This window comes from Bidens hawaiensis, unplaced genomic scaffold (assembly GCF_021521415.1).
Source record: "Bidens hawaiensis isolate Kalapana, Puna unplaced genomic scaffold, B.hawaiensis_p1.1 tig00011638_1, whole genome shotgun sequence".
In the NCBI taxonomy this organism is placed as follows: Eukaryota; Viridiplantae; Streptophyta; class Magnoliopsida; order Asterales; family Asteraceae; genus Bidens; species Bidens hawaiensis.
This window is the reverse complement of record NW_027491915.1, coordinates 657,360-668,886: the sequence shown is the minus strand read 5'-3', so window position 1 is coordinate 668,886 and position 11,527 is coordinate 657,360. Positions and strand designations below refer to the sequence as shown.

Here is an 11,527-nt window from a genome sequence, read left to right as displayed (position 1 = left end):
ACAAAGTAATTGATCTAATAGCAACCTATCATAGTGACAAACAATAATCAAAGAAACTATAGAATAAAACTTATTAAATAATCCTAAGCATTCATACGCATCAATTTAATATAAATAAATCTTTAGCCATAAAAACCATAACAATAAATAATTCCAAGTCAAATCAAAACATCAAAGTAGGTTCATCATAACCTAGGCAGTCTAAGGATTTAGCCAATAACCATACTCAAGACCAAAAGATAATAAATAGGTTCAAACAATAAATTCATGGCGAAATTAATAAATTCAAACCAAATAATAAGGATTCTTGGATGAGTATATGTTGAACCTGGACGCTATCTGGTCGCACCAAAGCTTGCTCCTTCTCTTATTCTTTTCTTTTTTCTGTTCACGGCTGCCCCCAAAGTACGTCTTCCAATAATTGTCGACCTCCTCTGTTTCGTTCCTAGGGTAATTTTTCTTCCTTTTATCTGCCGCTTTTTATATAAAACCCCCTGACTCAATTGCCGACTCACTTTAATTATTAACCCATGATGAAGGGTTTTTAGCAGCCCATGTAAACTTCTTTGATCCAATGGAATCATAGTTGACAAATTCAAATTCTTATCTGATCACGTGCATATCCTGTTTGTCAAAATAAATATTAGTGCTACATAATAATTAAAAAGTTCATTTATAATTCTATGTATCATTCAACCATTTTCTACATATACTCATTTGAGTTTAGACTTTATACTTATAATATGAATATACATAAATATATGACTATTTAAAATAAATGGACCAGTAGGTTATTATTGTTAAGTCGATGTACTCGTTTGTCTCAAGTTTAAAATAAATAATCCATATTAGCTTGTTTGAACTTGAAATCTTGAGTTTAAATATGAACCATGAACGAACATGTTTTAATAAAACAGCCCCAAAACTACTTAAAAGTGCAAGAAATATTGATATTATAATATGTATAACTTAGACCATATCAAATATCCCCACACTTAAACATTTTTCGTCCCTGAAAAAGTCTAGTTGCAATGGGATCTAAATATGAAAATATGGTATTAGAAACATATTGGTTATTTTAAAGCTCAGATGAACGCAAAAATCGCGATTGCCGATATTGTTGTCCACTTAAACCCATGCCTTTGTCTTTACCGGGACAAGTAAGATCAACTATTATTTATTACTATTTTAATATAATCTCGTGGAACCCACAGTCAAGACCCGTTTTATTTTAGATTTTACCGGATCAAACCACCCCAACTTGACTTAAACCTCATAATAGCATATTAAAACTTTGTTGCACATTTTTCATGAATAGCTAAGACGATCAAGGATATTGTTTATCCACCTAAGTTTAAGCATCAAAGTCTACCAAGCAGCCATTAGATACGATTAAGGTTCAATTATTCAACTAACTAGCTAGTGTTCCCCACTACATGACATACCCCCGTTATCAAGCAATACCTCAGATCCATTACCACCCGTGATTTTACAAGTTTCCATATGTCAGTTTACATACGCCGTGTCTCTAGTTGATCTTGTTCTTAATGGTATGGGACGCAAGTAAGAGGACCACGTATGACTAACAGCGGGATGATCACTGGATCATCAAGATTTTACTTCACTGTAATTGATGTAAGTGAGTGTAATGATTGCAGTAAACTACGGGTTTATGCTTAAAAGCTTTTATTTATTTAAATATCCGAAGATACCCAAATGAACAACCATAAAACGACCCGTGGTCTCCGAACCCGAGGCATCCCATCAATACAGGATTTAAGGCTATAAAACCATACGCCTATGAAGTGTTAACCACTAAAACTAGAAGTGAAAAGATTTAAGTTTATATCACAGGCTACACGGTATACTTTAATGTTTAAACCAACCCAAGCATCGTATGATAGCGTTTTCAGATTTCTTTAAAAATTCATAATTTTCTACAATCAAACTAAAAATGAGGCTTGAGTATGGCAGACCTTTCATCTCGTATTTTATACAGACTCAACATGTTTCCCACTTAAAATCATATTTTATCGTTTAAACCAACTATCAAACTGCCCTTTCATTCTCAAGGCTGAGCCTACCTACACATCCCAAGTTAAGTGCGTGTTCTTTAATTATATCTTATTATTAGTAGTTTGAAAAACCTATTCCCGATAAGTATCCTCATCTCCCATTTAGTTTTCAAAACTTTTTTTTTAATATAAATAAAAACTCAAACGAAAAAAAACTAAAACGAAAAAACACACGTATTCCCATCCCCACACTTAAAATTTGCATTGTTCTCAATGCAGGAACGGAAACACGACTCAAAAATTTAAAAGAAAACAAAACCTAAAAATACAAAATAAATAAATGCAAAACAAAGCTAAAAATTAAAAACTAAAAATATAAAAACAAAGTAAAAAGGAAAAGACTTAGCTAATAATATGCGAATGAAGTATTATGCTAAAGTCTTCTTCCATAAATGCCCTCCAACTCCACACGAACGAAAACAGCGAAAATACAAACAATATCTAAACATTCATCATATCAACGTGATAGATATTAATCATTCAAAGTATGTAACCAAACCAACCAACCCAACCAATAAACATGGATAAAAGCAGCAAATAAATAATTATAAAAGTATACAGCTCCTGCTGCTCCATCCCTACACTTGAATGTTGCATTTTGCTTCAAGGGGATCTTCAATCTCACACTCTTTTCCTTCAAAACTTTCAAAACTTAAAAACAAATAAAAACTACAAAAAAAAACTACGTTAGCGACTCAAGGAAAAAATAAAAATAAAATAGAAATAAAAATAGAAAAGAATGTACAAACTCTACACTAAGAACCTCGTGTGACGAATCAGTGCGACGGATCAAGAGGAGTTTCCTCCATCTCGATTGATTCTTCCGATCCTCCAGGATAGTGCTTCAAACGATGGTCGTTCAACTTCCAAGACGTTCCATTATCCGGATTCTCCAGCTCCACCACTCCATAAGGGAAAACTTCCTTCACCAAGTACGGTCCCGTCCACTTCGATCTCCACTTTCCTGCAAACAATTTCAAACGAGAGTTAAATAATAATACCTTATCGCCTTTCTTGAACTCTTTGCTGCCTTTCAAACGTCGATCGTGTAACGCTTTCATCTTTTCTTTGATGTTCAACGATCGAGAATACGCCGCATCCCGAAGCTCTTCTAACTCATGAATCTGAAAGTACCTTTTCCTCGCGGCCTCGGTAAGAACGACATTAACCGTCTTCAATGCCAAGTACGCATAATGCTCCAACTCAACCGGAAGATGACAAGACTTACCATAAACAAACATAAACGGTGTGGTACCCAACGAAGTCTTGTATGCGGTCCGGAATGCCCACAATGCATCATCTAACTTCTCCGACCAATCCTTCCGACTTACCCCAACCGTCTTCTCCAAAATCCTCTTCACCCCTCGATTAGCATTCTCGACTTGACCATTCGTTTGAGGATGATAGGCATTAGAGGTACGATGAGTAACCCCATAACGAGCTAACGCCTTCTCCATGACGGTATTACAAAAATGGGTTCCACGATCACTAATAAAAGCTCTCGGGGTACCAAAACGAGTAAACAACTTCTTAAGAAACTTCACAACAACTCATGCATCATTCGTAGCTAATGCTTGGGCTTCCACCCACTTAGACACATAATCAATAGCTACCAAAATATACTTATTACCATTCGAAGTGGGAAACGGTCCCATAAAGTCGATGCCCCAAACATCAAAGATTTCAAGAACTTGTATGGGGTTTTGAGGCATCTAATTCTTGGAAGAAATATTACATGTTCTTTGGCACGCATTACAAAGCTTCACAAACTCTTCAGACAACCGTCGGCCAATAGAAACCACTATCAAACACCTTTTGCGCGGTAGCATGCGCACCAAGATGACCTCCAGTCAACCCTTCATGAACATGCTTGAGAATATCCCAACCTTCCCCTTTCGTCACACATCTCCTCAGAATCCAATCACCACCAATCTTGAACAAGAACGGGACATCCCATACATACCTATTAACATCTCGAAAGAACTTCCTCTTTTGTTGCGTAGTCATACCCTCCAACACAATATTCTTTGCCAAATAATTAGCAAAATCAGTGAACCATGGCATACCTTGCTTCTCAGCCACAACAAAATCGATCGACTCGTGAGGGAATGTATCTCCAATCTCCTCCTCATGCAACTCTTCTCTCTTCGGATCCTCTAAACGGGATAGATGATCGGCCGCTACGTTTTCCGCCCCCTTCTTATCTTTGATCTCGATATCAAACTCGGAAAGTAGAAGAATCCACTATATAAGATGAGGCTTCGCGTCTTTCTTCTAGAAGAGAAAACACAAGGCTGCATGATCGGTAAAAGCGGTGGTCTTGGAAAGTACGAGATACGAGCGGAACTTGTCAAATGCGAACACAACGGCTAAAAGCTCCTTCTCGATGGTGGTGTAGTTCTCCTGAGCATCGTTCAACGTCTTACTAGCATAATAGATGGGGTGAAAATGTTTATCTCGCCTTTGCCCCAAAACCGCTCCAACCACATAATCACTAGCATCACACATGAGCTCAAACGGCAAGCTTCAATTGGGAGAACAAAGAATGGGAGCACTTACGAGCTTCTCTTTCAAATACGTGAACGCCTTCACACACTCATCATCAAAAACAAAAGGCACATCTTTCTCGAGGAGTCGGGTCATCGGGAAGGTAATTTTTGAAAAGTCTTTGATAAACCGCCGGTAGAATCCCGCATGGCCTAAGAAACTCCTGATCGCCTTCACATTCGTCGGTGGAGGAAGTCTACTTATAATATCAATCTTCACCCGATCCACCTCAATACCATCTCTCGAGATCTTATGACCCAACACGATCCCTTCCGTCACCATAAAATGGCATTTTTCCCAATTTAGCATCAACTTCTTTTCAATACACCTCTTCAACATCTTCTCAAGATTAGCCAAACAATGATCGAAAGAATTACCGTAAACCGAAAAATCGTCCATAAACACCTCCATGGACGTCTCTATCATATCCTGAAAGATGACCACCATACAACGCTGAAAGGTAGCCGGAGCATTACATAGTCCAAACGGCATGCAACGGTACGCAAACGTGCCATAGGGACATGTAAAAGTCGTCTTCTCTTGGTCTTCCGGTGCAATGGGGATTTGAAAATATCCTGAAAAACCGTCAAGAAAACAATAAATCTGCTGACCTGCTAAACGCTCTAACATCTGATCAATAAATGGCAACGGGAAGTGGTCCTTTCGGGTGGCATCATTCAACCTCCTACAATCAATACACACATGCCAACCGGTAACCGTACGCGAGGGGATTAGCTCATTCTTCTCGTTCAACACTACAGTCATACCTCCTTTCTTCGGAACAACTTGGGTTGGGCTTACCCATGGAGAATCGGAAATCGGGTAAATCATCCCGGCATCCATCAACTTCAATACCTCCTTCTTCACAACTTCTTACATATTCGGATTGAGACGCCTTTGTGGTTGCACCACCGGTTTGTACTCATCTTCCATTAGAATCCGGTGCGTGCAATTAACGAGGCTAATACCTTGAATATCGGAAAGTCTCCATGCAATCGCCCCCTTATGCAACTTCAACACGTCTATCAACTTTGACTTTTCTTCCTCCGTCAACTTGGAAGACACAATAACGGGCAAGTTCGAGCCCTCATCAAGATACGCATACTCCAAGTGTGACGGGAGAACTTTCAACTCCAACAGGGCTGGATTCTCCACGGAACCCGCCTTACTCTCACAACTAATCTCATTCACCTCTATAATCTCGGGCAAACCCGAAATCTCAACCAACTCATCACAAACCAAATTGTTCTCACATGACTCATCTTCACCCAAATCATCACAATCAACCAAGCCACTACTTCCCACAAGATCCGCACCACAAATATAATCGAAACAGCTATCTACACATGCAATAAAAGAGTTAATGAAATAAACCGAGTGGCATGGACCACTGTAATCATCTTGATCACTCGGATGCTTCATAGACCTCGCGACATCATAAGTAACATTCTCATCACCAACCCGAAGTGTGATCTTCCCATCGTACACATCGATAAGCACCTTTGCGGTTCGTAAGAACGGACGTCCAAGAATGATGGGGACCTTCTCATCGGCCTCCATGTCGAGCACCACAAAATCTACCGGGAACACAAACTTATCAACTTTCACTAGCAAATTCTCGATAATCCCCCGTGGATACTTAACCGAACGATCGGCTAATGACAATGACATGCGAGTCGTTGTAAGCTCGCCTAACTCCAACTTCTCGTACAAAGAATAGGGCATCAAATTTATACTCGCACCAAGTCCGCCAATGCATGGCTCATCGCATCACTACCAAACAAATAAGGAATCGTAAACACACCTAGATCCGACAACTTCTCGGGCACGCGGTTCAACACTACCACCGAACAATCTCCCATAAGAGGAATCGATGAAACCTCTCCCAACCTTTCCTTCCTCTTCAACAGGTCCTTCAAAAACTTTGCGTACTTCGGCATGTGTTGGAGGGCTTCAATGAACGGAAGATTAATCTTCAACTGTCGGAACATGTCGAGAAAGTGCCCATACTCCCGTGTGTATTTCTGATGTTTCAAGCGAGCGGGATACGGGACACGAGAGTAATCAATTACCGGTGATGGCCGGATTTCAACCGACCTCTTCTCTACTGGCGACGCAACCGGTGCAGTGCTCTGCACTTTGCCCGGTACTTCCATCTCTATCTATTCATCCATCACCTCATCATCTTTAGCTTCAACCTCACTCCTTCTTACATCGGGATCCAAAACCCTGCCGCTACGAGTAGTAGTCGCCTTTAGTTCTGCTGAGTAGAACCTGAAAACTGTCCTGGGTGTCTCTCATCCAATAGTCGAGCAATATCACCAATGGACCTTTGTATGTCGAGTAGAGCCGATTGTTGATTCTTGAAAAGTAGGTCATGATCGGCAAGAGTCTTTTGAGTAACTTGATGTCTAGTAACGATTTGCTGCATCATCTCGTCCAACTTCTTACTCAAATCTGGCCCATTATTCGAACTTTGACCATTATAACCTTCATTGTTATACTATCCCTGATTTCGGTTATAGGGAGCTTGGAAACCAGGTGGCCCACTGGTCGGACGCCAATTCGAGTTACCTTGCCCTTGATTTTGGTTCTGATTCTTGTAGCTGTTCCAGTTCTGATTGTTGTTGTTGTAAGCATTAGGGTACCTGTTCTGACCAGCCACAAAGTCAACATCTTGATTGTTCATCAACGGACACTCCAACGTACCATGACCACCCCTACACATCTCACACTTATCCACTTTAGCCCTTAATTCTTTTATTTCTCGGGTAAGACTCTCCAAAGTAGCAACCACATTAGTATCAGATTAACCTGGTGTACACCTCGAGTAAATGAGGGTGTACTGGTGACGAGATTGGAATTCCCGCCTCGTGGCTTTTTCACGTACTTCGATTGCGTGAAACTTTCAAACATCTTGTAACACTCGATCACATTATTCTTGTCTATCAAATTACCCCCGCAGCTATATCAAACCTTGCTTGAGCTTCATAAGTAAGCCCATTGTAAAACTTCTCAACAAGGTCCCAAGGTGTGAGCCCATGTTGTGAACAACGTAATAGTAGATTCTGTAATCGCTCCCAAGCTTGGTAATATGGCTCATCCGGCTCCATGTGAAAGGAGTGGATCTGATCACGAAGGCGAGAAGCCTTAGCAGGTGGAAAGTACTTCTTGATGAATGCATTGCGAAGCGCCTCCCAAGTAGTGAATGCTCCAGCAGGTTGCGAGTCGAGCCAAGTGGCAGCGCGACCCAAAAGTGTAAATGGGAACAAGTGAAGGAAGATTGAATCCTCATTAGCACCTTGCAGATTGAACATTTTGAACACACGAGTCAGACGGTTGATGTGTGCCGGTGCATCTTCATCTTCACGGCCATGGAATTGGTGGTGTTGAGTGATGTTGGTCATGACGTAGGATGGAATTTGCCATGAGTTAGGGTTATCAATCTCGGGAGCGATAACGGGTGAGTGATCTCCATGGAACCCTTCAAAAGCTTGCTGGTACACGGTGCGGTTATTTATGGCCATATGCTTAACTGGGATGGTTCTGGGACTCGGTGGTGGTGAACTTGCGGGTGATGACTTCGGTGAGATATCTATGGTGATCGGTTGCTTTTCTAACGACGACGAACTAGCCTCGGACTTCAACGGAATAGGTCCAAAGCAATCCAACGGCGGTCCTTGCGAACGGAGATGTGGCATGTACCTACAAAACGCACGAAACAAAATTGGTAGACTCTAATAAAAGACTCGAAAATAAAAAACTGAAAATAGAATAAAATAACTAACACTTAAAATTAGACTCCTACTACTCAAAGCAATAAATAAAGAAAATAGCACGTATATAGCAAGCAAGTCTAATCAAAGCTAATAACGCAATCGCCAAGATTCCCCGGCAACGGCGCCAAAAACTTGATGTGCTAAAAGTAGTTTAATATTTATTAACTAAATTAACTAAAAATAAACACTAAGTAATACTCTAGACTCTCTAAAACTCGACTAAACTACTAACCAGCAAGTGAACCGGTTGACTCTAGTAAAGCTAAGTAAGTCCGGATATCGAACCCACGAGACTCTCTAAATTACGTTTATTAGCTAATTAGACTCGACTACAAAACATGACTTATTAATTTGTATTTGTTTGGGGGTTTTTATTTAAAATACTAATTTAATACTATTATTAAAAACTAATTAAGAAAACAAGTAATTTAAACGAAAGCAAGAGTTTGTTAATTTAAAATAAGATGATGATAAGAAAACTACCTAGGCTATAATCACCTAAATTTTAGTTATGAATTAACTGGGAAAATATTTAGTTATGGACTTGGATCGTAAAATAGACACTTAAAAGAAAACCCGAACATGACCCCTGAACCTTCTCAAGAAGACACCTATGGGTTTCTAATAAATTTTAACGCACACCAGTATTAAAAATCAAGTTCCCTTACGGTCACCTAATTAATTATGATCTAGTTCCTTTATACGAAATCCTACCTTACAGTGCGGAAATCAAAGGCAATTTAAAATATTTAATTGATTTAATAGACAATAATAAATAATCAACCCTAGACGGACTCCTTACGAAGAACTAAATCTAGCAGGATTAAATAATAAAGATCTATCAATAACCTAGTACTTTACAGATTTTAGGTTAGCAGTACACTTAGATTTATTTGACAATATTATTCCTATGATCTTATCATGAAATCAATCATAAAATAATCAAGAACACAAAGTAATTGATCTAATAGCAACCTATCATAGTGACAAACAATAATCAAAGAAACTATGGAATAAAACTTATTAAACAATCCTAAGCATTCGTACGCATCAATATAATATAAATAAATCTTTAGCCATAAAAACCATAACAATAAATAATTCCAAGTCAAATCAAAACATCAAAGTAGGTTCATCATAACCTAGGCAGTCTAAGGGTTTAGCCAATAACCATACTCAAGACCAAAAGATAATAAATAGGTTCAAACAATAAATTCATGGCGAAATTAATAAATTCAAACCAAATAATAAGGATTCTTGGATGAGTATATGTTGAACCTGGACGCTATCTGGTCGCACCAAAGCTTGCTACTTCTCTTATTCTTTTCTTTTTTTTGTTCACGGCTGCCCCCAAAGTACGTCTTCCAATAATTGTCGACCTCCTCTGTTTCGTTCCTAGGGTAATTTTTCTTCCTTTTATCTGCCGCCTTTTATATAAAACCCCCTGACTCAATTGCCGACTCACTTTAATTATTAACCCATGATGAAGGGTTTTTAGCAGCCCATGTAAACTTCTTTGATCCAATGGAATCATAGTTGACAAATTCAAATTCTTATCTGATCACGTGCATATCCTGTTTGTCAAAATAAATATTAGTGCTACATAATAATTAAAAAGTTCATTTATAATTCTATGTATCATTCAACCATTTTCTACATATACTCATTTGATTTTAGACTTTATACTTATAATATGAATATACATAAATATATGAGTATTTAAAATAAATGGACCAGTAGGTTATTATTGTTAAGTCGATGTACTCGTTTGTCTCAAGTTTAAAATAAATAATCCATATTAGCTTGTTTGTACTTGAAATCTTTTAAGTCTAAATATGAACCATGAACGAACATGTTTTAATAAAACAGCCCCAAAAATACTTAAAAGTGTAAGAAATATTGATATTATAATATGTATAATTTAGACCATATCAATCAACTTATATATTAGTAGTACATATTCCATTTGATAAACTCTATATTGTTTATCTGAGTTCACAAATTGACACGATATGAATGTTGTTTCACTAATCCGAGCGTAAAACTATTAGTGAATTCACAAACATATAAGACTTAAAATTGCTATAAAAATAAATAATAGACATACATGAGAAGTAAATAAATTAATGACGAAAACTTAGTCAATGATCGTATGAGTATTTAGATAATAATAATAATACAACAACATTAGCAGCAACAACATTAAATTAAAAAAACGAATCAAAATGTCATGAAATCAATAAATGCGGATACAAATTATATGAGAATTTTAAAATGGGTCGGGTTTCGGGTTTGAAAATTGACGAATGTTACATCTTATTTCAACTTGTTTATATTTGATAAGATCTTGAGTATATGAGAAGAATATTGGAGGTATATGTTATGTTCTATCAGTTTTGATATACCCTTCTTTCATTTGTGAGACACAACCTGAATTGACTTCATAGATTGGTGTTGGACTTGCATCTATCTCTAGTCCACAAGAGTATTACTATGAGTTGTGTCATAGATCTTAACCAAACACACTCACTAGAAGCTTCATGTAGTGCAATGACTTCAGCATGATTTGAGGACGTTGCAACAAGTGTTTGTTTCTGTGAGCGCCATGCAATTGCAGTTCCTCCATTCTTAAACACGTATACAGTTTGAAATTTTGCCTTGTGGGGGATCTGATAAATAACCTGCATCTACATAACCAACTAACCCTTCTTTTAAGTCATTCGAATAAAATAAACCTAAATCAACAGTTCCTTTTAGATACCGAAAAATATGTTTAATGCCATTCCAATGTTTTTTATTAGGGGATGAACTGAATCTCGTCAACAAATTAACTGCAAAAGAAATGTCAGGTCTCATACAATTAGTAAGATACATTAGCACTCCAATTGCACCGAGGTATGGTACTTCTGGACCAAGAACCTCTTAATTCTCTTCACAAGGGCGGAATGGATCATTGTTGACATTAAGTGATCTAATAACCATTGGGGTACTTAAAGGGTTTTCTTTGTCCATATTGAAACGTTTTAAGAGCTTTTCAGTATAATTCGACTGGTGGACAAGTATTCCATTATTCATATGCTCAACCTGTAAACCAAGGCAATATTTGGCTTTCCCAAGGTCTTTTAT

General features: G+C 38.0%; 2 protein-coding genes across 2 annotated transcripts; both read right to left on the bottom strand.

Annotated features, from left to right (window-relative positions):
* Positions 1 to 2,851: 2,851 nt before the first annotated feature.
* LOC143538549 (uncharacterized) lies at positions 2,852 to 3,316 on the bottom strand. The gene has a single exon (XM_077032083.1). The coding sequence runs from the start codon at positions 3,314 to 3,316 to the stop codon at positions 2,852 to 2,854; it is 465 nt and encodes a 154-aa protein (XP_076888198.1).
* A 532-nt stretch (positions 3,317 to 3,848) lies between these two features.
* On the bottom strand, positions 3,849 to 6,778 carry LOC143538548 (uncharacterized). The gene is made up of 5 exons (XM_077032082.1): positions 6,365 to 6,778; positions 5,643 to 6,323; positions 4,635 to 4,961; positions 4,407 to 4,478; positions 3,849 to 4,286 (listed from the first exon to the last, which is right to left on the bottom strand). The coding sequence occupies exons 1-5, from the start codon at positions 6,776 to 6,778 to the stop codon at positions 3,849 to 3,851; spliced, it is 1,932 nt and encodes a 643-aa protein (XP_076888197.1).
* Between the last annotated feature and the right edge of the window lie 4,749 nt (positions 6,779 to 11,527).

What these genes read in the sequence shown, in the direction of transcription:
- LOC143538549 (XM_077032083.1), bottom strand. Translation starts at nt 3,316, where the DNA reads ATGTTTGTTTATGGTAAGTCTTGTCATCTTCCGGTTGAGTTGGAGCAT.
- LOC143538548 (XM_077032082.1), bottom strand. Translation starts at nt 6,778, where the DNA reads ATGGAAGTACCGGGCAAAGTGCAGAGCACTGCACCGGTTGCGTCGCCA. An exon ending in AAAAGTCAAAGTTGATAGAC is followed by an intron (nt 4,962 to 5,642) that starts GTGTTGAAGTTG and finishes AATCTTGAGAAG; the next exon opens with ATGTTGAAGAGGTGTATTGA. An exon ending in ACAAGTTCCGCTCGTATCTC is followed by an intron (nt 4,287 to 4,406) that starts GTACTTTCCAAG and finishes TTTGATATCGAG; the next exon opens with ATCAAAGATAAGAAGGGGGC.